General features: G+C 45.0%; 1 protein-coding gene across 5 annotated transcripts in view; it reads left to right on the top strand.

Moving 5' to 3' along the window:
* fam53c (family with sequence similarity 53 member C) overlaps positions 1 to 23,576 on the top strand; it is a 145,176-nt gene that overhangs the window by 45,740 nt on the left and 75,860 nt on the right. For 3 of the 5 annotated variants that reach the window (XM_038795348.1, XM_038795353.1, XM_038795349.1), the window contains exons 2-3: positions 5,695 to 5,949; positions 18,495 to 18,552. In XM_038795348.1, the coding sequence (XP_038651276.1) occupies positions 5,872 to 5,949; positions 18,495 to 18,552 (136 nt within the window). In that variant the 5' untranslated portion in view covers positions 5,695 to 5,871. Of the gene's footprint in view, positions 1 to 5,694; positions 5,950 to 18,456; positions 18,553 to 23,576 lie in introns of those variants that run through there. The other 2 variants (XM_038795351.1, XM_038795352.1) reach the window with 2 other exon arrangements.

Here is a 23,576-nt window from a genome sequence, read left to right as displayed (position 1 = left end):
TCTGGCACCTGTTCGGGTACACAGGGAGAATTCAGAATGTCCAAATTACCTAACTGCACGTCTTTGGACTGTGGGAGGAAACCGGAGCACCCGGAGGAAACCCACGCAGACACCGGGAGAATGTGCAGATTCCGCACAGACAGTGACCCAAGCCGGGAATCGAATCTGGGGCCCTGGTGCTGTGAAGCAACAGTGAGAACCACTGTGCTCCCATGCATTAGTCGGAGAGTGAATTTTGACAGGGTACCAGATGCATGTAGAGTATGGACGATATGCACGTGTATACATTCGGGATCAGCCTCCTGGATGAATGGCTAAGCCAATTGCTTCCTGGATTTGTGCTCAATAGATTTTGAGCACTTTAGCACTGAAATGACGAGTAATTCCCTGAACGACACACACTATTCCAGCCTTCCACAGATAATAAGGGGGTCACTGATGCCTGTACCTGTATTCAAACTCACAGAATGGAAGTTGTTGCTCAATTTCTGTTACATGTCTCTGGAAGGTGGCATTAGCTTACGTTTGGAAGTAAGTCACCTAACAAATACTGGAAAACCTTTTACTTTCCAACATTTAAGCAGTAAAGTATTAGACTCAATGATGATATGATGAATGGCCATTATAACCTGAATGTAATTTAAGATTTAAAGCCATTATTGGGCTTGTGGGTTAATACGCAAGGAAAATAGTTTAACATTGCAAATTTGAGATGATGCATGGCAACTATCTCCTGGATTGAGCAACACAGTGGTACTAATTGTGTTATTGCATGATTCTTGTTATCCAGCCCATTGAATATCATGGTTCAGAAGCTATTTTGTTATACAAATATATGCTCAGCATTGATGCCAAACCATTTTCTCTTTGATCATGACTGGCAGTAACCTCACAATGCTAGCACGATGATCTTTGAAATGCTCTTGGTAAGCTGTACTCCATTTGCTGAGGACAAATGGATCTTGTGTTGTTATTCAGACCTTCACTGTGCAGTGTTAGGCTGAAAGTGCAAAGAGTCTGGTGGAGCTGCACACGGCTGTGCGACCAAGTTAAACCTAGTCCTTTCTCTGCTTTGAAAGGCGTACTCCCAAGTTTGTAAAAGTAGTTTTATTGTTTAAAGCAGTTCTGTGCAACTGTGTAATTTCTTTTGCACCTCTTGTCTGCCTGTTCACCCTTTCGTATCTCTTACTATCTCTACTGAATTTAGCTGTTATGAATTTAGCTGTTTCATGCATCTAAAATAAATGAACCATGATGTTTTAATTTGGAGGACAGGAAAAGTTCATTATGGTCGAACTGGTTAGCTGGCCTCGGTTTTAAAACCCATCATACTCCGGTCTCCTTTTCCTGTGTGAAAAGTCCCATCTGTCTCGCTTTTCAAAATAAACATGGTAACAAATACACCATAGAATTCCGACAATACCCTGATTGTCGCTTCACTTTGCTCCAATTATTCACAGTTTTGGGACCTGGTCTCCAATCCAGATCTATCTGACCGGCATGATTTGTAACGTGAAATGTGTTTGAGCAATCTTATTCAAGCTGATGATGGATAAGGGCCGAGAGGACGAAACCTGACATGTATTGGCAAATCTGTCTCAGGCCATTGGAAAGTTGGAGTGGAAAATTAAACAATTTTGCACTTAATGAAATGATGGTGTGGTCCTCTTGGGACTGGGGAAGACTGGAAGGCAGAGGGCTGCATCTAACCATATTGTAGCTGCTGTGGAAAGCTAAATGCTGACACATGACATAATAAATGTGATTATGTTTCATTCTCCAGCACCAATATCCTTGATCAGAGTACAAAAGGTGCATTTTTTTTAATAGACTGGTGCATTTGGCCAAATTGTGCCCATGATTGATCGCTGAAATCCGTCTTCACCTTACCTATGAGTGCTTTGCTTTCAGAGCAAGGTTAGCTGACTCCCAAGAAGGGTGGCATGGTGGCACAGTGGTTAGTACTGTTGCCTCACAGTACCAGGGACCAGAGTTCTTTTCCGGCTTTGGGTGGCTCTGTGGAGTTTGATTCTCCCTGTTTTTGTGTGGGTTACCTCTTGAGTGCTCTGGTTTTCTCCCACTGTCCAAAGATGTGCAGGTTAGGTGGGGTTACAGGGATAGGGTGGGGGAGTGGGTCTAAGTAGAGTGTTCTTTCGCAGGGTAGATTCCGACTTGATGGGCCAAATGGCCTCCTACACTGTAGGGATTCTCTGGAAGGATGAAGCAGTGGAACCAAGTACCCTTGTTCTAAACACTCCACGATCTTTATAAAATCAAGGAAAATAAGTTTCAGTATAAAAGAGGCACACACATTATAAACTCAGTGCAGTTGAAAATTTTATCTTTCAGTATGAGTATGTTTGCATTTATTCAAGTATATGTAACTTGCTTTTAACAAGTTTTCAGAACACGATCCAAATAAGCAAATAAAATGTAAATACAACTTATTTGAATAAAACTGGCTGAAAATTTGACTTGGTTATTCAACTGTCACTTGAGATTTGAAAGAACTGTCCCTCCAGTAATGATTATTTTAGGATTTATATTAGTCTGTTCTCTGACAAGTGCACAATAGAATTCATAGATCCAGTGCTTGTGGAAGAACAGTTGTGGCTTATGGGCAACCTGTGTTGCAACTCCTGGTTCTACTGTGGTCGGTGTCTCTTTGTAATGAACACAGAAGGCTGTTGTACTTGCACATCTCAATTAAGCTAGACACTCAATGACACTCTGTTCCTTGGATGCAAATACACTAAACTGATGTTATGAAGGAGGGGAAAGTCAAGGGGAACTCAACCGGTTACGTTCACTGTATGCTGTTTGTTCTTGGAGATTTACTGTCCATTCTCGCAGAACTGACATGGTTTTTTGCATCACGTCAGAGGGCATTAAGAGTCATCCACATAGAACACACAGTGCAGAAGGAGGCCATTCGGCCCATCGAGTCTGCACCGACCCACTTAAGCCCTCACTGACCCACTTAAGCCCTCACTTCCACTCTTTAGTGTTGTGTGGGGTTACTGGGTTATGGGGATAGGGTGGACGTGTGGGCTTGGGCAGGGTGCCGGTTCAGACCCGATGGGCCGAATGTCCTTCTGCACTATAAATTCTATGAAATCCCCGTAACCCAATAACCCCTCCTAACCTTTTTGGTCACCAAGGACAATTTATCATGGCCAGTCCACCTGTGGGAGGAAACCGGAGCACCCAGAGGAAATCCACACAGACACGGAGCGAGCGTGCAGACTCCGCACAGACTGTGACCCAGCGGGGAATCGAACCCTAGTGCTGTGAAGCCACAGTGCTATCCACTTGTGCTACCGTGCTGCCCCACATTATGTGAACTAATCGTGTGCAGGGCTGACTGAGTTTTCTTTCCCTGAAGGACATGACTGAACCACTTGCATTGCATTTAAAAAAGTTATTTTGTTTTTTTTCTCTGGTGTTAGGCACACATACAAATGACCAGATTTCACAACTTGCCACTGGCATTTCTACACTTTTGTATCCATGGAACCTCTTTGGTGGCACATTTTCTATTGTGGTTAGGTAGCCTTAAATCAGCTTCTTGCTGGTTTGAAATGCTGAACTGCTCCAGTATTCACTCAACCCCTTCCTGGTGTCAACAGTGGCTCAGTGATACCCTTGAGACAGAAGACCTTGTGTTCCAGTCCTACTGTTACTTGAGCATGTAATCTAGATTGACATTGGCATTGTGTTGAAAGTGCTGTCTTTCCGATTAATCCAAAGCTCTTTTTGCCCTCTCATGGGACATAAAAGATCCTTCGATACCACTTGAACCAGTGTGCGTATCTAACATTAGAGCCAGGAGGTTTAGAGAGGATCTGAGGAAAATCCTTTTCACCCAGAGGTTGGTTGGAATTTGAAACTCGCTACCTGAAAGAGTGGTAGAGGCAGGAACTCTCAATGTATGAGAAATATTGAGGTGAGCAATTGAAATGCCGTAGCATACAAGGCTATAGACCAAGTGCTGGAAAACAGGAGAGTAGGTGGGTACTTGATGGTCAGCGTTCACCCGATGGGACTCTTTCCGTGCTGTTCAAAACTATGGGCAGGATTCCCCGTTGGCCTCCGACGCCAAAATCATGGCAGGTGCAGGTTTGACCCCACATCGGGATCCTCTGGCACCCTGAAAATGGCGTTGAATGCATTGCTTGCCATGCAGCTTTTAAGCATATCTTTAGCGGGCCTGACCTATTCTCCGGGGGCCTCCGCGATTCACCGCCACCGATGTGCCGAGTTCACTTGTGGTCTCGGCAGTCGAGAACCCGGAGTGGTGGCTGCGGATTGTGTCCAGCGCCGCCACAGTCGGCCGAGAGCCGTGCTACTGTCCGAGGGGGCGTCCGCGAGGGCTGGGAGGACTGGTTGGGGGGGGGGGGGGGGGTGTCAAGGGGCGGGGGGCAGTATTTGGTAGTTCAGGTCCGCGCTTGGCCGGCGTCATGTTTTACAGCGCAACCGCTGCAGGTTTTCGCCGTGCACCTGCGTGGCCACGAACCCGGCGATTCTCCAGCCGTTTTTGTCGTTGGAGCTGGGAGTTTTATTGAGCGCAGCTGCCAGCTCCACACCAGTCGCAGGATAGATGAGGGTTCGGCGCTGATTTTTCCGTTGTAAAATGCCACAGTTCAACACTTAGTCTCTAAAACAGTGAATCAGCTCTATGATTCTCTCTAACAACTGGGGAATATTGGTTTCCTCAACCAATTTCACTAAAACAGGTTGTCTGATCGCATACCATCCCATCTGATTTGGCATTTAATAATCCTGTACAATTTCTTCAAGTCTTGTGTTTCTGGCATCGCAGTGCATGTCATGAGAGCTAAGGTAGCTTGAATGACACGTTTTCCTGAGTGTAGCAGTGTTGGGTTTTTAAATATAAAATGTGATCATTAAGGTTCTATGCAAATACGTGCGACTATCAACAGGCAGGACTGTTCCCTTCCAGTTGGGGAACACTTCAGCAGTCAAGGACATTCAGCCTCTGATCTCCGGGTCAGCATTCTACAAGGAGGCCTTCAGGAGACGCGACAACGCAAAATTGCTGAGCAAAAACTTATAGCTAAGTTCCGCACGCATGAATGCGGACTCAACCGGGATCTGGGATTCATGTCGCATTACATTCGGCCCCCACCAACAAGCCTGGACTTGCAGAGGCCTACCGACTGAACTGGCTTGGGACAATTCACACCTCTTTAACCTGGAGTTACCTCTCTCTCTGCATCTTTGATGATTTGATTGCCTGCAGGTGCTCGCATTCCGGGCATCTCTGACTGTGTCTATATAAACATTTCTGGAACAAGCCTTTCCATTCACCTGAAGAAGGAGCCGTGCTCCGAAAGCTCGTGTTTGAAACAAACCTGTTGGACTTTAACCTGGTGTTGTAAGACTTCTTACTATGCAAATACAAGATCTTTGCATCTGTAATTTATACCATTGGAGTGGCTGGGACCCCAATGGCAGGACACCAGGCACAATGTTAATTCTATAATGAGAAATCTATATAGGAAGAACCATTTGACTTGGCGTCTGTTCCTTTACATATTTCTATGTTCCACTCCCCAAAAGACTTGAAGAGACCTCTGACCTCATTTGTTTGTGGTTGCTCCTTAAATGTTTATTAAATTGTATTTTAGAAATTGATGTGAAGTTGTGCCCCCTCTCTCCTCTTTTACACAGGGCAATTAAAAATGGATTAAGAAAGTACCACTGTGTCTCGCATCACCCTCTTTAAGATGGCTACCTCCCAATGAACCCACTGGAACAAGGAACATGGCAGAGTGAAGGGACGAGCGTTGCGGAGGGAAGAGCTTGGTCGCTTTTTCACAGCACTCGCAGAAAGGCAGGAAGGTTACCATGGTAACTGTCATCACGGAGCAGCTACAGAAACAGAGTTTGGATGACCTGGCTTGCAAGGCCTTTAATATTAACTTGGTAAGAGAACCATACACAACTCCTCCAGCCATGTATTTTACCGATATGTTGTGTCTGGCTTTTAAAAAAAAAAAAAATCACACTAACCTGTAGTCAGACCTACCTGTTTCGAGAATCTTGTATCTTTCCATAGGTAAATGCTGAGTATAGGCACACTGCCTTGACAGTAGTCACCCAGACCATTGAACACAGCCAGTTGGTGCTGATAGTGTTCAAGAACTGCTTGTCTGTTCAACTTTAAATAAAAAGGATTGATTTTTAAAAACTTACATGCAACACAAAGTTGCAAGAACTGACCTGTGTGTCGTCTGTAATTGTCTCTGGTGGAGAGCAGTGAAAGACCGGTCCCTCCAAAGTTATCCCATTTGGGAGTCCCTGTCCACCATTCTGCGGCCAGGTGAATGAGCAAGTAACCTGTTCACTTTTGGCAACCCCCATTGTCCTGTTGATGATACATGGATGTCATGCTTTTTGGGGGTCTTTGAAACATGCTTTGTTAGATCGCAAATTCATGGAATTAGTTTATCTGCTATTTTGTTTTCTCAACTCCTCAATCCTTCCATGCTATCCTCTTATCTTGTTCTCCTCTAGCAAAAAATAAAAGTAAATTACTGTAGATGCTGGAATCTAAAACCAAAAGAGAAAATGCTGGAAAATCTCAGCAGGTCTGGCAGCATCTGTAAGGAGAGAAAAGAGCTAACGTTTTGAGTCCAGATGCTTTGACAAAGGGTCATCTGAACTTGAAACATTAGCTCTTCTTTCTCCTTGCAGTTGCTGCCAGACCTGAGATTTTTCAGCATTTTCTCTTTTGTTCCCTAGTATTTGCATACTCCATGTACATTGCATCTGGTTTTCCACATACTTGCATTCTTCTGTGTGCTGTGGTCCCCAGATGATGAATCATCTCCCTTCTGGTAATCTTTAATTCTGAAGCAGTGAAATTGGAAGGCCTGAAATATTTTCATATCAAGCGGTTATTTTGACAATTTGCTCTTTGTTGAGGAAAGCTGGCATGCAGTTGACTATATGGCAGTGGTTTTGACATTTCCTCTGGGATGTTTTTGGCATGTCCTACTGCAAATATTGATGCCAAAAAGTACTCCGGGGGACCCTTGTCCTAACTTCTGGAGTGATGACTGTCCATAAGAGTGCCATTGTTGCAGAATGCATGTTCAAATTCATGTAAGCATCATAAATTGAACTAGGAAGTCAATAAATTAAATACAGAAATCTGATTGGTCCCCTAGGTTCCCTTCACAGCCCCTCTTTAAAACTGGCCTCGTAAAATCTTTCCTTCCTTCCTTCCATTAATAAGCTTTTCAGTAATGGCAACTGTTTAACTTCTCACTGAGGCTGGAGTGCTTGGTGAAGCACTTTCACTGAGGAAAAAACTTGGCCTAGACTGCAGCATCCCATATGCAATGATGATTTCTTATCCGTGTGGTAAGCGCGTGTTAGTTTAAACACCATGATTCTACATTAGGCTTCTGCTGTTTGTTTGTTTTTTAGATGAATCGTGTGTTTGTGGAGGTGAGATTCTGGGAGTGAAACACTTTTCCACATCCTGCATTCAGCATTTTGTAGGTCGAATGTGGGTTAGCTTCCCTTGAACTGTTCCAGTTTGAATTGCTTCTTCATTTTAATGTTCATCAATGTTCATCAATTGTAGTTATACCATGTGGATCTGAAAACTGGTTTGACACCATCTTGTTGTCACTTATTTATGACCAGAACTTTACTGTAAGCAAACAAATCCATTTCTCTTTTTATTATATAGTATTGAGCCAGTTTTTACTGGCTGTTTGGGGATTGTATGTTGTGATTCTTTCCTTTAAAAAATATATTTTCTTTATTCAAAAAAAAATTCAATTATTGCATGCCGAATGTCAAATATAACATACAGAACAAATTTATAACAATTTAAAACAAAAATATATCGCCAGAACTCCACTCATCTACCACGCCCCACCCACATTTCTGATAACCAGCTCTTTAAAGAAGGTAGTAAATGGCAGCCACCTAGACAACAAACCCTTCTCCAATCCCCTTATGGCATACTTGATCTTTTTCAAATGCAGGAATTCCGACAAACTCCCCAACCAAATGCATATGCCCTCCATCTGAGCAAGATTCGCCTCCGGGCTATTAGAGGGGCAAAGGCTAAGACATCAGCCTTCTTCCGCCTCTTGCAGCCCCGACACTCCAAAGATCGCCACTTTTAGGCTCAGCTCTACTCTTAACTCATAAAATTTCTGACATTGTTTCAAAGAAGGAAACCCAGAGCTTAACCACAAGACAAAAACACATGCGAGTGGTTTGTCAGCCCCCTCGAACAACACTCACATCTATCCTTTACACCCGGGAAGACCTTGCCATGTGTGCCCTGGTCAAGTGCGTCCTATGCACCACTTTAAACTGTATCAAACTCAACCTTGCACACAAGGAGGTGAAATTGACACGATGCAGAATCTCATTCCACAACCCCTCCAAAACCAAACCCAATTCTTCCTACCATTTTCCCTTTGCTTCCCCCAGCAAAGCCTACCTCATTGCCGTCATCTGCCCATATATGTCTGATATTCTCCTTTCCCCTATCTTATTGAGAGACATCACCTTATCCATGAGTGAAAGTGCCAGCAACCGAGGAAACAGAGTTCCTTATGCACAACATTTCTACCTGCAAATAACCTAAAAGCATTCTCTCCCGGGAGTTTTAACGCCTCCACCAGCTCCTCCAGCCCAGTAAACCTACCCTCCACCACTAACTAATCTGTAAACCTTTCAAACCCTTCCTGTCCCAGATCTTGTCTGTTGAAGCCATCACAGCTGGTACAAACCTATGGTTCTTGCAGATCGGTGCCAGTAGTGACACAGACCCTAATTTAAAGTGCTGTCTGAATTCATTCCATATTATCAGAGAGGCTACTCCCACTGGACTCGGAAGGGAACCTAGCTGAATAGAAATGGAAGAGGATAAGTAACAAGTGTCCTCAAACTCGAACCTATACAAGAAGCCTCCTCCATCCGTTCCCATACTGACCCAGGATCCTTAAAACCACTCCCGCACTTTCTCAATGTTTACCATCCAGTAGTAATGCATCAAATTAGGTAATGCCACCCCCACCTCCCCGACTGTCTATCCCTCTGCAAGAAAACCCTTCAAACGCGGGGGTCTTACCCACCCAAACAAAAGTCGAAATTAACTTCACTCTACTAAAGAAAGATTTAGGAAGAAAGACTAAGGTTTTGACTTGGGTCCAACCCATAATTACCCTCAAAGCTGAATTCCAAGATGTGGGTTTACTCATTGGACTCCTAAATATGCACACATTATCTTCCAACTGAGCAAAATTGTAAACTAAAGATTTTGTCCCCCATCCCTGTGTCACGGGCATGATCTTTCCATTTGTGAGGAAGAAATATTAAGTCAAGTTAATTGATTTTGTTAATTTGGCCTGTTCCATATAAGTGTGCTCTTTTTCTACTGAAGATGGTGTTGTCACCATCCTTCTATATTGCATTGAGGCTTGGATCACCTACCAAAGGCACCTCCGGTGAAAGGATTTTTCCACCATCAGTGTCTTAATAGGATACTCAAAATTCACGTGGAAAGACAGGCGAACAAACGACAGCATCTTCAAAGGAGCCAATTCCACAACATAGCAGCATTGGTCATGTGAAGTCGGCTCCACCAATTTGACACTGCATCTGTATGCCAAATAATTGGTTTGCTTAGTAGATCTTCCTATCACATCCTTAATTAAGGATGTCACCCCATCTTCAGGAGGACAGATAATTCCTTTTAAGGACACTGAAGTCCACGTTGGGAACTTGATGCAAACTGTACTACGTGGCAACATGTCGTCTGGTAAGCCACAAGACGGGGAGAAACCGACTGCATATAAACTCTGCTCTTAAGAGTAGAACATTGGCTCGAGAACCCCCACTTTTCTCAGGGAAACTCTTGTCCTCTCTGCCCAAACACCTGTGGCGCCAGGATGGCTTTGAGTCACCTGAGAACAAATTATGAAGCCTGACAGATGTCACCCTTGTTTTGAGGGACTGACTTTGACGACGAGCTGTGCTACCAGTCACTTAGTGATGAACATTGAAGTTCCCCACCCGACATTTCCAAGGATGGTGATGAGTTTAAGACATTGACTGACTGCAAAGTATGATTTGCTGCATACAACATTTCAGGCTGTCTCATCTGTGAGAACGCTCTCCCAACTTTGGAACAAGCCCCCAGATTATGAATGAGGGGGACAACACAGAATTGACTGGGCAGTGTGTGCTTTTGTTGTGTCCGGTGTCTAGGTTGATGGTGGGAGGTTTGTTCAGTTTTGTTATTTGACTTTTCTGTAGCAGCTTGATACAACTGAGTTTGATATGGACTGGGCAGCACGGTAGCACAGTGGATAGCATTGTGGCTTCACAGCACCAGGGTGCCAGGTTCGATTCTTCGCTGGGTCACTGTGCGGAGTCTGCACGTTCTCCCCATGTCTGCGTGGGTTTCCTCCGGGTGCTCCGGTTTCCTCCCACAGTCCAAAGATGTGCAGGTTAGGTGGATTGGCCATGCTAAATTGCCCTTAGTGTCCAGAAAGGTTGGGAGGGGTTATTGGGTTACGGGGATAGTGGGAAGTGAGGGCTAAAGTGGGCTGGTGCAGACTTGATGGGCCAAATGGCCTCCTACTGCACTGTATGTTCTATGATGTAACCGAGTGGCTTGCTAGACTACCTCAGTGGGCAGTTATTTCTGCACTATGTGAAATGCCAGGACCCATGCTATTAAGCTTTTACTTTCACTCCACCATTTAATACAAACATTTGGGGCCAAGTCTCAAACACTATACTGAATTGCAACCAACTATTAAGATATTTTGTTCGATATGTAAATTAACCTGGCCTGTCCAGAAATCCATATGGTCAACACCAGCCAACCAAGAAGGCCCCCTCAGAGGCTGTCTGTTTTAGGACAAATCCTACTCTTGGGGTAGTATAATGGGCACATAAGGCAGGCAGGCAGGCAAAAGAGGAGTTTTGGTGCATGAGCTAAGGCACTATTTGAAATTTTATTCTCTGCAAGGAGGCTATGGCTGTAAGGTGTGCCAGAGGCACTGACCCATGCTACATCTTGCTTGCGTTGAAAGCAATCTTTCGGTGCTCCTGCAGTTGGGTCAGCTTGTCTCTGCCAAATCATCAATTCACAATCACGCCTTTTGATCGTTTGTCAAAATACTTTTACCCCAAATAGTACTGCTACTTGTTCAATTTATTTTGGCATCAGGGAACATTTCCAAATTGAATGGCTGCATTTAAATTTCCCATATTCAGAACGAGATTAATAAATCCAGTGAGTTGAAGAAACCTATCCCATGAGCAGTCAGCCAGTGATGTGCATACACTTGTGCCTGCATGTGTTGAAGAGATGCTTGTTTGCCAGAGTGCTGGCAGAGTTTGGCTCCGAGAGCCCTTAGTGCCTGGAGTTCATCCATACAAATTAATTATAAAGTGAGGGCAGATTACACCTGATCCCTCCAGAGCTATCTGTGGTTTCTGACAGTGACCCCTGAAGCTTAAGGGTCCTTGGATAGTTCTACTGAATCCAACCCAATTCTCTTTTAGCTACTCATTTCAGGACAGTCAGTGTAAATGCTCCCATGAGGGGCATTTTGGAGGGGGTCTAAAACCATTCCAAATATTAAGCACCTTGACAAGAGCTCGGCTTTATAATCCCAGAATTCCACTCTTCCCTATTTCTTCCCCCCCCACCCCCAAAAAAGCTTTTCTCATGTGGAGTAATGTTTGAGGGAAAGCTACGCCTTTCCTTCGACCCTACGCTGGGCAACCCCACAGAACAACAGTGCATGACTAATTGAATCAAGTGTAAGCATTGCCTTGAGGGAATTTACACTCCTGATTCCTGTGCAGAGTATAGCCAGAGAGGCAGGTGTGCACAAGAATGTTCCCATTTTCTTGCTCTGGTTGAAAACGGGACTTACTTGATATCATGAGAGAGAGGCTGGAAAATTTGAAACTGTTGCCAGAGATGTGTTAACCTGATCTCGGATTGGATCCCCTTCTGGATTTGCATAGACCCAACAGATTTTTTAATCACAAGGGTCTTGATGATTTTATCCTCGTGGAACAGTCATTGAGCTAGGCAAATAATTAGCTCCAAAATGAACAGGGTCCATGAAAGTCGACAGTGGAATGCACATTTTGGCATTGACTGGTGTAGAAAGTACACACAAGGGGCATTGACTGCTGTAGAAAGTACACACAAGGGGCATTGACTGCTGTAGAAAGTACACACAAGGGGCATTGACTGGTGTAGAAAGTACACACAAGGGGCATTGACTGGTGTCGAAAGTACACACAAGGGGCATTGACTGGTGTTGAAAGTACACAAGGGGCATTGACTGGTGTCGAAAGTATACACAAGGGGCATTGACTGGTGTCGAAAGTACACAAGGGGCATTGACTGGTGTCGAAAGTACACACAAGGGGCATTGACTGGTGTCGAAAGTACACACAAGGGGCATTGACTGGTGTCGAAAGTACACACAAGGGGCATTGACTGGTGTCGAAAGTACACACAAGGGGCATTGACTGGTGTCGAAAGTACACACAAGGGGCATTGACTGGTGTCGAAAGTACACACAAGGGGCATTGACTGGTGTCGAAAGTACACACAAGGGGCATTGACTGGTGTCGAAAGTACACACAAGGGGCATTGACTGGTGTCGAAAGTACACACAAGGGGCATTGACTGGTGTCGAAAGTACACACAAGGGGCATTGACTGGTGTCGAAAGTACACACAAGGGGCATTGACTGGTGTCGAAAGTACACACAAGGGGCATTGACTGGTGTCGAAAGTACACACAAGGAAAATAAATCCAGCGTCTTTCAAGCAAGAATGCAAGCTAATGAATACGTTGAATCTGTTAACGTAACAATAAAGATATCATGATGCTGCGATATGGCGCCACTGGCTTTGACATTGAACAACTCCAAGCTATTGCTAAAACAGATGAGAATATATTTAATTTCAGTTATTGACTCTGATCAAAGTTGGAATGAAGGATACTGCCACAGCAGGGTTCAGCAATCCAGATCATGAGCTTTACAGTGAGATTCCTGGCATTTGGTCTCGTTCTCCCTACAAAGGACCCTTCCTATTGAAATGCAACAATAATTGCTACAACTGTGGATGGCTATCAAAAGAAAATTCCCTCGTAAATGCACCTCAATATACTATACCAAAGCAAATCTAAAGATGCTGGAATTCTGAAAACTAAAACACTGCATCCATGGTGAGAGGAGCGGAATTGGTTTCAGGTCTGTGCTTTCCACCAGAATTATGCCAAGGGCCTGCTCCCTTTTTGAGTTGCTGCCAGGTTCCCTCGGCATCATGTGCTAAATTGTCCCCATGCCGTTTGTAGACATTCTCAGAACGCTACATTGTTGTCTTCTCAGACGGAACAATGTAGGAAGTCTCGGCAGGTATTAATTTTTTATGGTTCAAGGAGCCAGGAAAAAGCAGTAGATAACTAACTGACTGGGTGAATAGGTTCTACATGCTACTGCCTTGCAGGGGAGAAGTCCAGGTGGACAGGTTAAAGTTGTTCTATGAATTCCATGGTTGCTTTCTGGCCATTCGTCAGGCAGGTTCAATTTGACCAGTTGTGCTGCCAGATTAGAGCTGGACAGGCAATGTAGCATGGACCTGTTCCCCAATGTGTGTAATAACTTTGGTCTTGCCATCAGCATGAATCACCAGCCTATTCTCGGCAAGTCCTAGCTCAAGCCCATGGTTTCAGTCCATGACCAGAACCTGTCAGCAGTGGATACATTCACTTATCACAGCAACAAGCTCTCTTGAACTGTCTTCGTCTATGACCAGACACATGCAAGAATTGTTAAAGGAAGTGTAGCCTTTGGCAGAACTTGAACATCATTTTCGGAATGACAAAGAGTCAGTCTGTCTACCAACCTGGAAGCCAATAGAACAATAGTTCTGCTCTACATAAGCAAGTCTTGAACTGTGTACCAGCATCATGTCAAGAAGTTTTAATTGTTTTTACTTGAGACACGGAGGTGCTCACCCAAGCTCACATGCCAAACATCTATGTTGTATTGAGACGGTCACGACTGAGTTGGCTGGTAATGTTTGACACTCTCTTACCAAAGCAAATTGTCTCTGGAGAGCTCGAGCCTGGGGTGTGCTCATGACAGTCAAAGGAAGCGCTACAAGGACAACCTGAAGACCTCACTTTGGATTTTGACATCAACTCCCAATTCCTGGGCAAAGTTCACCCAGGATCGCTGCAACTGGCAAAACCAAATAAAAGAGGCTACGGCCTCCTTTAGAAGCAAGCACACATCAGTGGCATAGGCAAAATGCGACAAGAGGGAATCTTAAACCAGAACCCCGGCCAAAATTAAGTAATACGGTATCCTGTCCTGTTTGCAGCAGAATCTTTCAGGCATAGATCGGCTGAACAGTCACCTACGTATTCACTGGAACCCTGCCAAACCCTCCAGGTGACGGACATGGCTATCTTCGTCTTGTACGATGAACAACAATCTCATCATCCCGAGTTATTGTGTTGTCACATGGAGCAATATAGGAAATCTCGCCAGTTACTCTTTGTGGTGCAAGGAGCCAGAACAAAGCCGCAGTTGATCAGCTGATTAGTTAAATACATTCTGCATTGCTACTGCCTTGAAGGACAGAAGCCCAGATAGGCAGTTTAAGGGTCATTCTATGAATTCCCTGGCTGCTTCCTGGACATTCCTCGCGCAGGTTATATTTGACCAGTCAATCTGCACGGATTGACCCATGCAGCATAATTACATGTTACAGTCTAGACAAAACAGCAGGTGGGCTTGATACTCTGTGACTTTGATACTAATTGAGAGTTCAAATCCCACAATAGTAAATTGCGATTGCATTCATGTGGCTGGTAATTTTTTAGCTAACATCAAAACTGTGACTGTTGTTGGATTGTTGTAAAACACCAACTTGTTCACTAATGTTCTTCAGGGAAGGAAAGCTGATAGCTGTGGCATAGCCTCCATAAGATCTGAATCAGTATTAGTAGAGAAATAATTTTAGGGAAATTAATGGGATTGAAGGTGGCTAAATCTCCAAGGCCTGATGATCTTTATCTCAGAATACCAAAGGAAGTGGCCCTAGAAATTGTAGATCCATTGGTGGTCATTTTCCAAAATTCTTTGGACTCTGGAATGGTTCCTACAGATTGGAGGGTGGTGAATGTAACCCTGCTATTCAAAAACGGAGGTAGAGATAAAACCGGAACTACACACCAGTAAGCCTGGGAAGTTGTAATCAAGGATTTCATAACACAGCATTTGGAAAGCAGTGGTGTAATAGACAGTGTCAGCATGGATTTACAAAAGGGAAATCATACTTGACAAATCTACTGGAATTCTTTGAAGATGTAACTAGTAGAGTTGACCAGAAGAACCGGTGGATGTGGTTTATTTAGACTTTCAGAAGGCTTTCAAAACGGTCTCACATAGCAGATTACGATATAACGTTAAAGCGCAAGGGATTGTGGGCAGTGTCTTGAGATGGGTGGAAAGCTGGTTAGCAGACAGGAAGCAAAGAGTTGGAATAAATCATAGAAATTACAATGCAGAAGGAGGCCATTTGGCCCATTAAGTCTGCACCAGCCCTTGGAAAGAGCGCCCTACTTAAGCCCACACCTCCACCCTATCCCCGTATCCCAGTAACCCCACCTTACCTTTTTTGGATACTAAGGGCAATTTAGTATGGGTCTTTTTCTGATTGATAGGCAGTGACTAGTGGAGTACTGCAAGATCTGTGCTCGGACCCTAACTGTTCAAATGATATATTAATGATTTGGACGAGGGAACTAAATGTATTATCTCTAAATACATTCATTATAATATAATATACAGCCATCATTATAATGAATGGATTATGCAAAGTTGGGTGGTAGGGTGAGCTGTGAGGAGGATGCAGAGGTGCTTCAGCATGATTTGGACAGGCTGAGGTGAGTGGGCATATGCATGGAAGATGCAGTTATAATGTGGATAAATGTGAGGTTATCCACTTCGGTAGAAACAATAGGAAGGCAGATTATTATTTGAGTGGGTGTCAATTGAGAGAGGTGGATACTCAGCACAACCTTGGTGGCCCCGCGCACCAGTTGCTGAAAGTAAACGCAGGTGCAACAGGCAGAAAGTAAACACGCAGGTGCAACAGGCAGTAAAGAAGGCAAATGGTATGCTGGCCTTCAGAGCAAGAGGATTTGAGTTCAGAGTTCAGGAACAGGGATGTTTTGCTGCAATTGGATAGGGTGTTGGTAAGGTCACACCTGGAGTTGTGTGCAGTTTTAGTGTCTTTATCTGAGGAAGGATGTTCTTGCAGCAAAGGTTTACCAGGCTGATTGGTGGGATTGCGGGATTCTCGTATGAGGAGAGACTAAACCGGTTAGGATTATATTCATTGGCATTTAGAAGAGTGAGAAGGGATCTCATCGCAATTTACAAAATTCTAGGATTAGACTGGGTAGATTCAGAAAGAATGTTCCTAATGGCGGGGGAGTGCAGAACTAGGGGTCACGGTTTGAGGATATGGGGTAAACCTTTTAGGACTGAGGTGAGGAGAAATTTTATTACTTGGAGAGTGGTGAACTGTGGAATTCACTGCCAAGTCGTTGAGGCCAAAATGTTGTGTGATATATATATATATATATCTCTTGGGGCTAAAGGGATATGGGGGGGGGAAGGCGGGATCAGCCATCATTATAATGAATGGTGGAGCAGGCTCGAAGGGTTGAATGGCCTACTCCATGCTTGCTAAAGTTGTTTCTGTTATTCAAATGACATGTATCCTCCATTAATTGCAGTTCCACACCTAAGCCCCCTGCAAGGCATTGTGTAGCTTTTTGGGGATCAAGGAGGGAGCAGAGGGGTTAATGTAAAGAAATTAGTTTTGAGTTCAAAATACAAGAATGTGGTAGTGCGTTTCTTTTTCTTGGCACATGGTGGGTGTAGAAAGGGGCAGCATAGTGGTTCGTACTGCTGCTTCACGGCGCTGAGGACCCAAGTTCGATCAGGCTCGGGTCACTGTTCATGTGGAGTTTGCACATTCTCCCGTTGTCTGTGTGGGTCTCGCCCACAACCCAGAGATAGGCAGGTAGGTGGATTGGCCACGCTAAATTGGCCCTTAATTGGGGAAAATAAATTAATTGTGTACTTTAAATTTATATAATAAAAAAGCTAGGCGACCACACGCAACCCCTATGTACTGTCCTTATCTGTGTCCTCACCAGAACCTATCTAGGCTAATTTCTGTATTTTGGAGAAGGTGCCTATTAGTTGTTGGCTAGTTGTTAAACTATTTCTTCCTAGCCAGTAACTTTTTAAAAAAAGCTCTTTTACTACTCCCTTGTTGCAGAATAGTTACAGCACAGGAGGTGTCTGTACTGGTTGTCAGAAGCAGCAATTCAGCAAGTGCCATTCCCCTACCATCTCTATAGTCTTGCACGTTCTTCCTTTTCAGAGTACATTCCAATTCCCTTTTGAATGCCTTGCTTCCACCACTGTTCAGGCAGTACGTTCCAGAACCTAACCACTCGCTGTGGGAAAAGGTTTTTGCTGCTTTTACCATTCATCTTAAAGTTGTGTCTGCTTGTCCTCTATCATAGAACATAGAACAGTACAGCACAGAACAGGCCCTTCAGCCCTCGATGTTGTGCCGAACAATGATCACCCTACTCAAGCCAACGTATCCACCCTGTACCCGTAACCCAACAACCCCCCCCCCCCCCCCCATTAACCTTATTTTTTAGGACACTAAGGGCAATTTAGCATGGCCAATCCACCTAACCCGCACATCTTTGGACTGTGGGAGGAAACCGGAGCACCCGGAGGAAACTCACGCACACACGGGGAGGACGTGCAGACTCCGCACAGACAGTGACCCAGCTGGGAATCGAACCTGGGATCCTGGAGCTGTGAAGCATTTATGCTAACCACCATGCTACCGTGCTGCCCCAAATATAAAATAAATCCTTCCACCAATGGAAACAGTCTTTCTCTGTCTACTCTATCTATACTCATAATTTTGATTGCCTCTACCAAATCTCCTCTCGACCTTTTCTTCTCCCAAGGAGAACATTCCCAATTTCTCCAACCTATCTAGGTAATTGCAGTTTCTCATTCCAGGAACGTTTTTGTGAACCTTTCCTGCACACTCTAATGCCTTCACATCCTTCCTAAAATGTGGAGCCTGGAAATAGGCACTTTACTCCAATTGAGGCTGAACTAGTGCCTTATACGAGTTTGATATATCTTCCTTGCTTTGTACTCTACACCCCTAATGTATGCTTTATTACCCACTCTCAACCTGCCCTTCCACCTTCAGTGGTTTTTGCACAAATATGCCCCTTTTAGAATTATACCCGTTTATTTTATATTGATTTATATTTATTTTATATTGTAACAGATACTGAGATCTATCTCCCTTCATCTTTGATCTTTCAGCCCCTGCCTGAGAATGCAAACAAAGGTGGTTGCTGGAATCCGTACCGGTTCATACCAGGTAGGTGTACTAACTTGACAATCTGCTACAGGCAGTACCTGGCCTGTATTTGTAGTGTTACATATTTTCTTCAGTGCATCCTTTCAGAACTGAACAAGCATTTTAGTTGAGGAAGGATGCTGTTCAACATGGGGAACAGAGCAGGTCACTATTGCATTGTGACCACAGGCGCATGTAACTCTTATAAACTTTCACCAGTTTTGTTTCTCCTAGTCAGTCTATGTAAGTAAAGTAGTAAAGTCACCACAGTCCCAGATGACCATAAGTTGTTTACTTCTTTGAGGGGGAGAGCTGACTGGTGGTGATTTAACTTGAGGATCACCACCCCTCGGGCGAGGGGCAAAGTTGAGAATCCGGGCCTTCATGAATAACCACTCGCTCTACACTACTTCAGTTTTGAAGTCTAGATGACTGGCTGAGGCCTGTGGTGAAATGAAAACAGCAGTAATATTAGAAACTGAACTTCCGTGCCCATGATCTAACCTATCGCCCACGAGGCGGTTCCTGCCTGGAGGTGTAGATTTTGGCCCTTTCTGTCCATTTAATGTGTGACCTTTGTGAATAAAGTGTGGAGTGAGAGGAGGGTGGTTTCTCCCCCAGAATGGAATATAGGTGGGGTGTTAAACCCGACAAATGTTGGTGATAACCCTAGCTCAGGATTTGGAGAATGTTCGTGGCGCGGCACTATTGGAAAAAATTGCAGAGGGGGAAGGGCCATCGTTGTGTGCCACACAGTCTGTGGAGAAGTTAATGGACTTTATTAAGGGTGAATTTTGGCAACAGCGAAAGATGCAGGGAGACAGGTCTAGTGTGATTAATGGAGCAGTATCTCCTCTTCGCGTTATTTTGGATCGTGTGATAAAGCGCTTGGAATCACAAGGTGCAACGATCCAAGAGGTGGAAAGGGCAGTGTCGGACCGTATTGACTAGATTGTTTCATTAGAGGTGGAGATGGCGATGTTGGGGGAAGCCTGCAGGGTGCTGTGTGCGAGGATGGATGACCAGGAGAATCGGTCCAGGCAGCAGAACTTGGGAATCATGGTTTACAGGAGGGAGTAGAGGAAACGGGTGCCATGGGCTATGTCACGAGGATGTTTGAGAAATTAGTGGAGGAGAGGATCTTCGAAAAGGCCTCAGAGGTGGATTGTGTCCACCAGTCCTTGAGACCGAGATAGAGGCCGAAGGTTGGGGAGCCGTCTCGGGCGGTGATTTGCGTATGCACAACTTCTAGCGCAAGGAAAAGATTCTGAGGTGGGCCAGGGAGACCCGGGGTTGCAGCTGGAAGGGCATTCTGATCCAATTGATCTTGACCTGGCCAAGCGACGAGCGAGGTTCAACAAAGCACTCTTTTGAAGCAAGGTTTAGTTTGGGGTGCTGTACCAGGTCAAACTTTGGGTCACTTTTAAGGACAGGGAGCATTACTTTTTGAACCGGGGGAGGTGAATGACTTTGTTGAGGAGCATGGATTGGGGGAAGGCTAATGTTGGTACTTTTGTATGGCTTACAACTTATTATGTTCATGCCAGTTTTTGTTTGTAATATCTGTACTGTAATGAGAGTTTTTAATGATAATAGGCTAGTTTAGCTCAGTGGGCTAGACAGCTGGTTTGTGATGCAGAACAATGCCAGCAATCAAAGAACAAAGAAAAGTACAGCACAGGAACAGGCCCTTCGGCCCTCTAAGCCTGCGCCGACCATGCTGCCCGTCTAAACTAAAATCTTCTACACTTCCGGGGTCTGTATCTCTCTACTCCCATCCTATTCATGTATTTGTCAAGATGCCCCTTAAACGTCACTATCATCCCTACTTCCACCACATACTCTGGCAGCGAGTTCCAGGCACCCACTACCCTCTGTGTAAAAAAACTTGCCTCGTACATTTCCTCTCAACCTTGCCTCTCACACCTTAAATCTATGCCCCCTACTAATTGACCCCTCTACCCTGGAAAAAAAGTCTCTGACTATCCACTCTGTCTATGCCCTCATAATTTTGTAGACCTCTATCAGGTCACCCCTCAATCTCCTTCGTTCCAAGTTTATTCAACCTCTCCTCATAGCTAATGCCCTCCATACCAGGCAATATCCTGGTAAATCTCTTCTGCACCCTCTAAAGCCTCCACATCCTTCTGTTGGTGTGGCGATGAGAATTGAACACTATACTCCAAGTGTAGCCTAACTAAGGTTCTATATAGCTGCAACAAGACTTGCCAATTTTTATACTCAATGCCCCGTCCAATGAAAGCAAGCATGTCGTATGCCTTCTTGACTACCTTCTCCACCTGTGTTGCCCCTTTCAGTGACCTGTGGACCTGTACACCTAGATCTCGCTGACTGTCAATACTCTTGAGGGTTCTACCATTCACTGTATATTCCCTACCTGTATTAGACCTTCCAAAATGCAGTACCTCACATTTGTCTTGATTAAACTCCATCTGCCATCTCTCTGCCCAAGTCTTCAAACGATCTAAATCCTGCTGTATCCTCTGACAGTCCTCATCGCTAAAAGCAATTCCACCAACCTTTGTGTCGTTTGCAAACTTACTAATCAGACCAGTTACATTTTCCTCCAAATCATTTATATATACTATCAACAGCAAAGGTCCGAGCACTGAACCCTGCAGATCACCACTCGTCACAGCCCTCCAATCAGAAAAGCACCCTTCCATTGTTACGCTCTGCCTTCAATGACGTAGTCAGTTCTGTATCCATCTTGCCAGCTCACCTCTGATCCCGTGTGACTTCACCTTTTGTACCAGTCTGCCATGAGGGACCTTGTCAAAGGCCTTACTGAAGTCCATGTAGACAACATCCATTGCACAACCTGCATCAGTCATTTTTGTGACCTCCTCAAAAAACTATCAAGTTAGTGAGATACGACCTCCCCTTCACAAATCCGTGCCGCCTCTCACTAATATGTCCACTTGCTTCCAAATGAGTGTAGGTCCTGTCTCAAAGAATTCTCTCCAGTAATTTCCCTACCACTGACATAAAGCTGACTGGCCTGTAGTTCCCTGGATTATCCTTGCTACCCTTCTTAAACAAAGGAACAAAATTGGCTATTCTCCAGTCCTCTGGGCCATCACCTGAAGACAGTGAGGATACAAAGATTTCTGTTAAGGCCTCATCAATTTCCTCTCTTGCCTCCTTCAGTATTCTGGGGTTGATCCCATCAGACCCTGAGGACTTATCCACATTAATATTTTTCAAGACGCCTAACACCTCGTCTTTTTGGATCTCAATGTGACCCAGGCTATCTACATACCCTTCTCCAGACACAACATCCACCAATTCCTTCTCTTTGGTGAATACTGATGCAAAGTATTCATTTAGTTCCTCGCGCATTTCCTTTGGCTCTACACATAGATTCCCTCACCTGTCCTTCAGTGGACCAACCCCTTCCCTGCCTTCCCTCTTGCTTTTTATGTACGTGTAAAAAGCCTAGGCATTTCCTTAATCCTATTTGCCAATGACTTTTCGTGACCCCTTTTAGCCCTCCTGAATCCTTGCTCATGTTCCTTCCTACATTCCTTATATTTCACACAGGCTTCGTCTGTTCCCAACCTTCTAGCCCTGACGAATGCCTCTCTCTTTTTGACGAGGCCTACAATATCTCTCGTTATCCCGAAATTTTCCGTACTTATCCTTCCTCCTCACAGGAATATGCCGGTTTGATAAGGTGAGGATGGGCGGACGTTAGCAGAGGGGGAAGTCGGAAACGTGAGGATTGTAACGTAGAATGTGTGCGGGTTAAATGGTCCGATGAAACGATCTCTGGCATTTGCGCACATGAAGAGTTTTGCGGGCAGGTGTGGTTTGCCTTCAGGAGACGCATCTACGACCAACGGATTAGATGCAGTTAATGAGGGGATGGTTGGGGCAGACTTTTGACTCTAGGTTTGATTCTAAGTCGAGGGAGGTTTCCGATCCTGCTCAGTAAAAAGGCAGCATATGTGGTGACCGCTTCGCCAACAGCTTGGCCAATACCTTCACATCCATATTCAATGAAAAGATGGCCCTGTACGTCCCATCTGATCCATGTTTTTCTTTGGGATCAAAGAGATAGAAGCCTGTGCCAACGTAGTTAGCAACTCCCCCTCACCAACGACTCAAAAGACGTGTCAACTCCACCAAAACCGGCTTACAAAATTCAACCAGAAAGCCTACCGGTCCCAGTGCCTTCCCCGATTGCATCGACCCCACACTCTGCCTCCAATACCTGTTGCTTCTCATCTTCCACATCCGGAAACACCAACCCATCCAGAAAATGCCCCCTATCTGCCTCCTCCCCCGTGGCTCATATCTATATAGCCCCCCCCCCCCCGCTCAATTTCCCGTGCTGCTGCCTGCCACCTCAGCTGGTGGGCTCGCAGGCGACTAGCCTTCTCCCCATACTCCTACTGAACTCCTCTTAACTGGAGAAGCTGGCTCAACACCTTCCCCATTGTCAGCTAATCAAACTGCCCCTGCCATTTCTTCCTTTCTGCCAACAGCTCCCTAGTCGGGGCCACCGAATACCTATGATCCATGAATACAATAACTTCCAACAACCTCTGCCTCTTCCCCCCTCTCAACTTTACCCCAATAGGCCTTAAAGGTTATCCTCCCGAACTATCGCCTTCAGTGCCTCCCAGAACATGGCTGCAGAAACCGCCCCGTTTTGATTAAGCTGGAGGGGTGTGTTCCGGATGTGGTCTCTGAGGATCAGACTGGGTTTGTTAAGGGGTGGCTGTTGTATCCAGGATATTATTCAATGTGGTTATGACCCTGTCGTGGAGTGGAGTGCCAGAGGTGGACCCACAACTCCCTTACCATCCCTGACCTAGCCATCAACTTGGGCCTAGACCTCTCCACAACAGGGTCCAATACATAATTCAAATCTCTCCCCCCCCCCCCCCCCCCAATGATCAACTGATGGGAATCCAAGTCAGGAATGGACACTAACAACTTCTCAATAAAGTCAGCGTTGTCCCAGACATCTTACTGTGTTCACCTCAGTCCAACGCCGCATCTCCACATAGTGGAGT

The sequence above is a fragment of the Scyliorhinus canicula genome, chromosome 4 (genome assembly GCF_902713615.1).
Source record: "Scyliorhinus canicula chromosome 4, sScyCan1.1, whole genome shotgun sequence".
NCBI classification, from domain to species: Eukaryota; Metazoa; Chordata; class Chondrichthyes; order Carcharhiniformes; family Scyliorhinidae; genus Scyliorhinus; species Scyliorhinus canicula.
The sequence above is the reverse complement of the archived record's forward strand: the minus strand, read 5'-3'. Positions and strand labels throughout refer to the sequence as shown.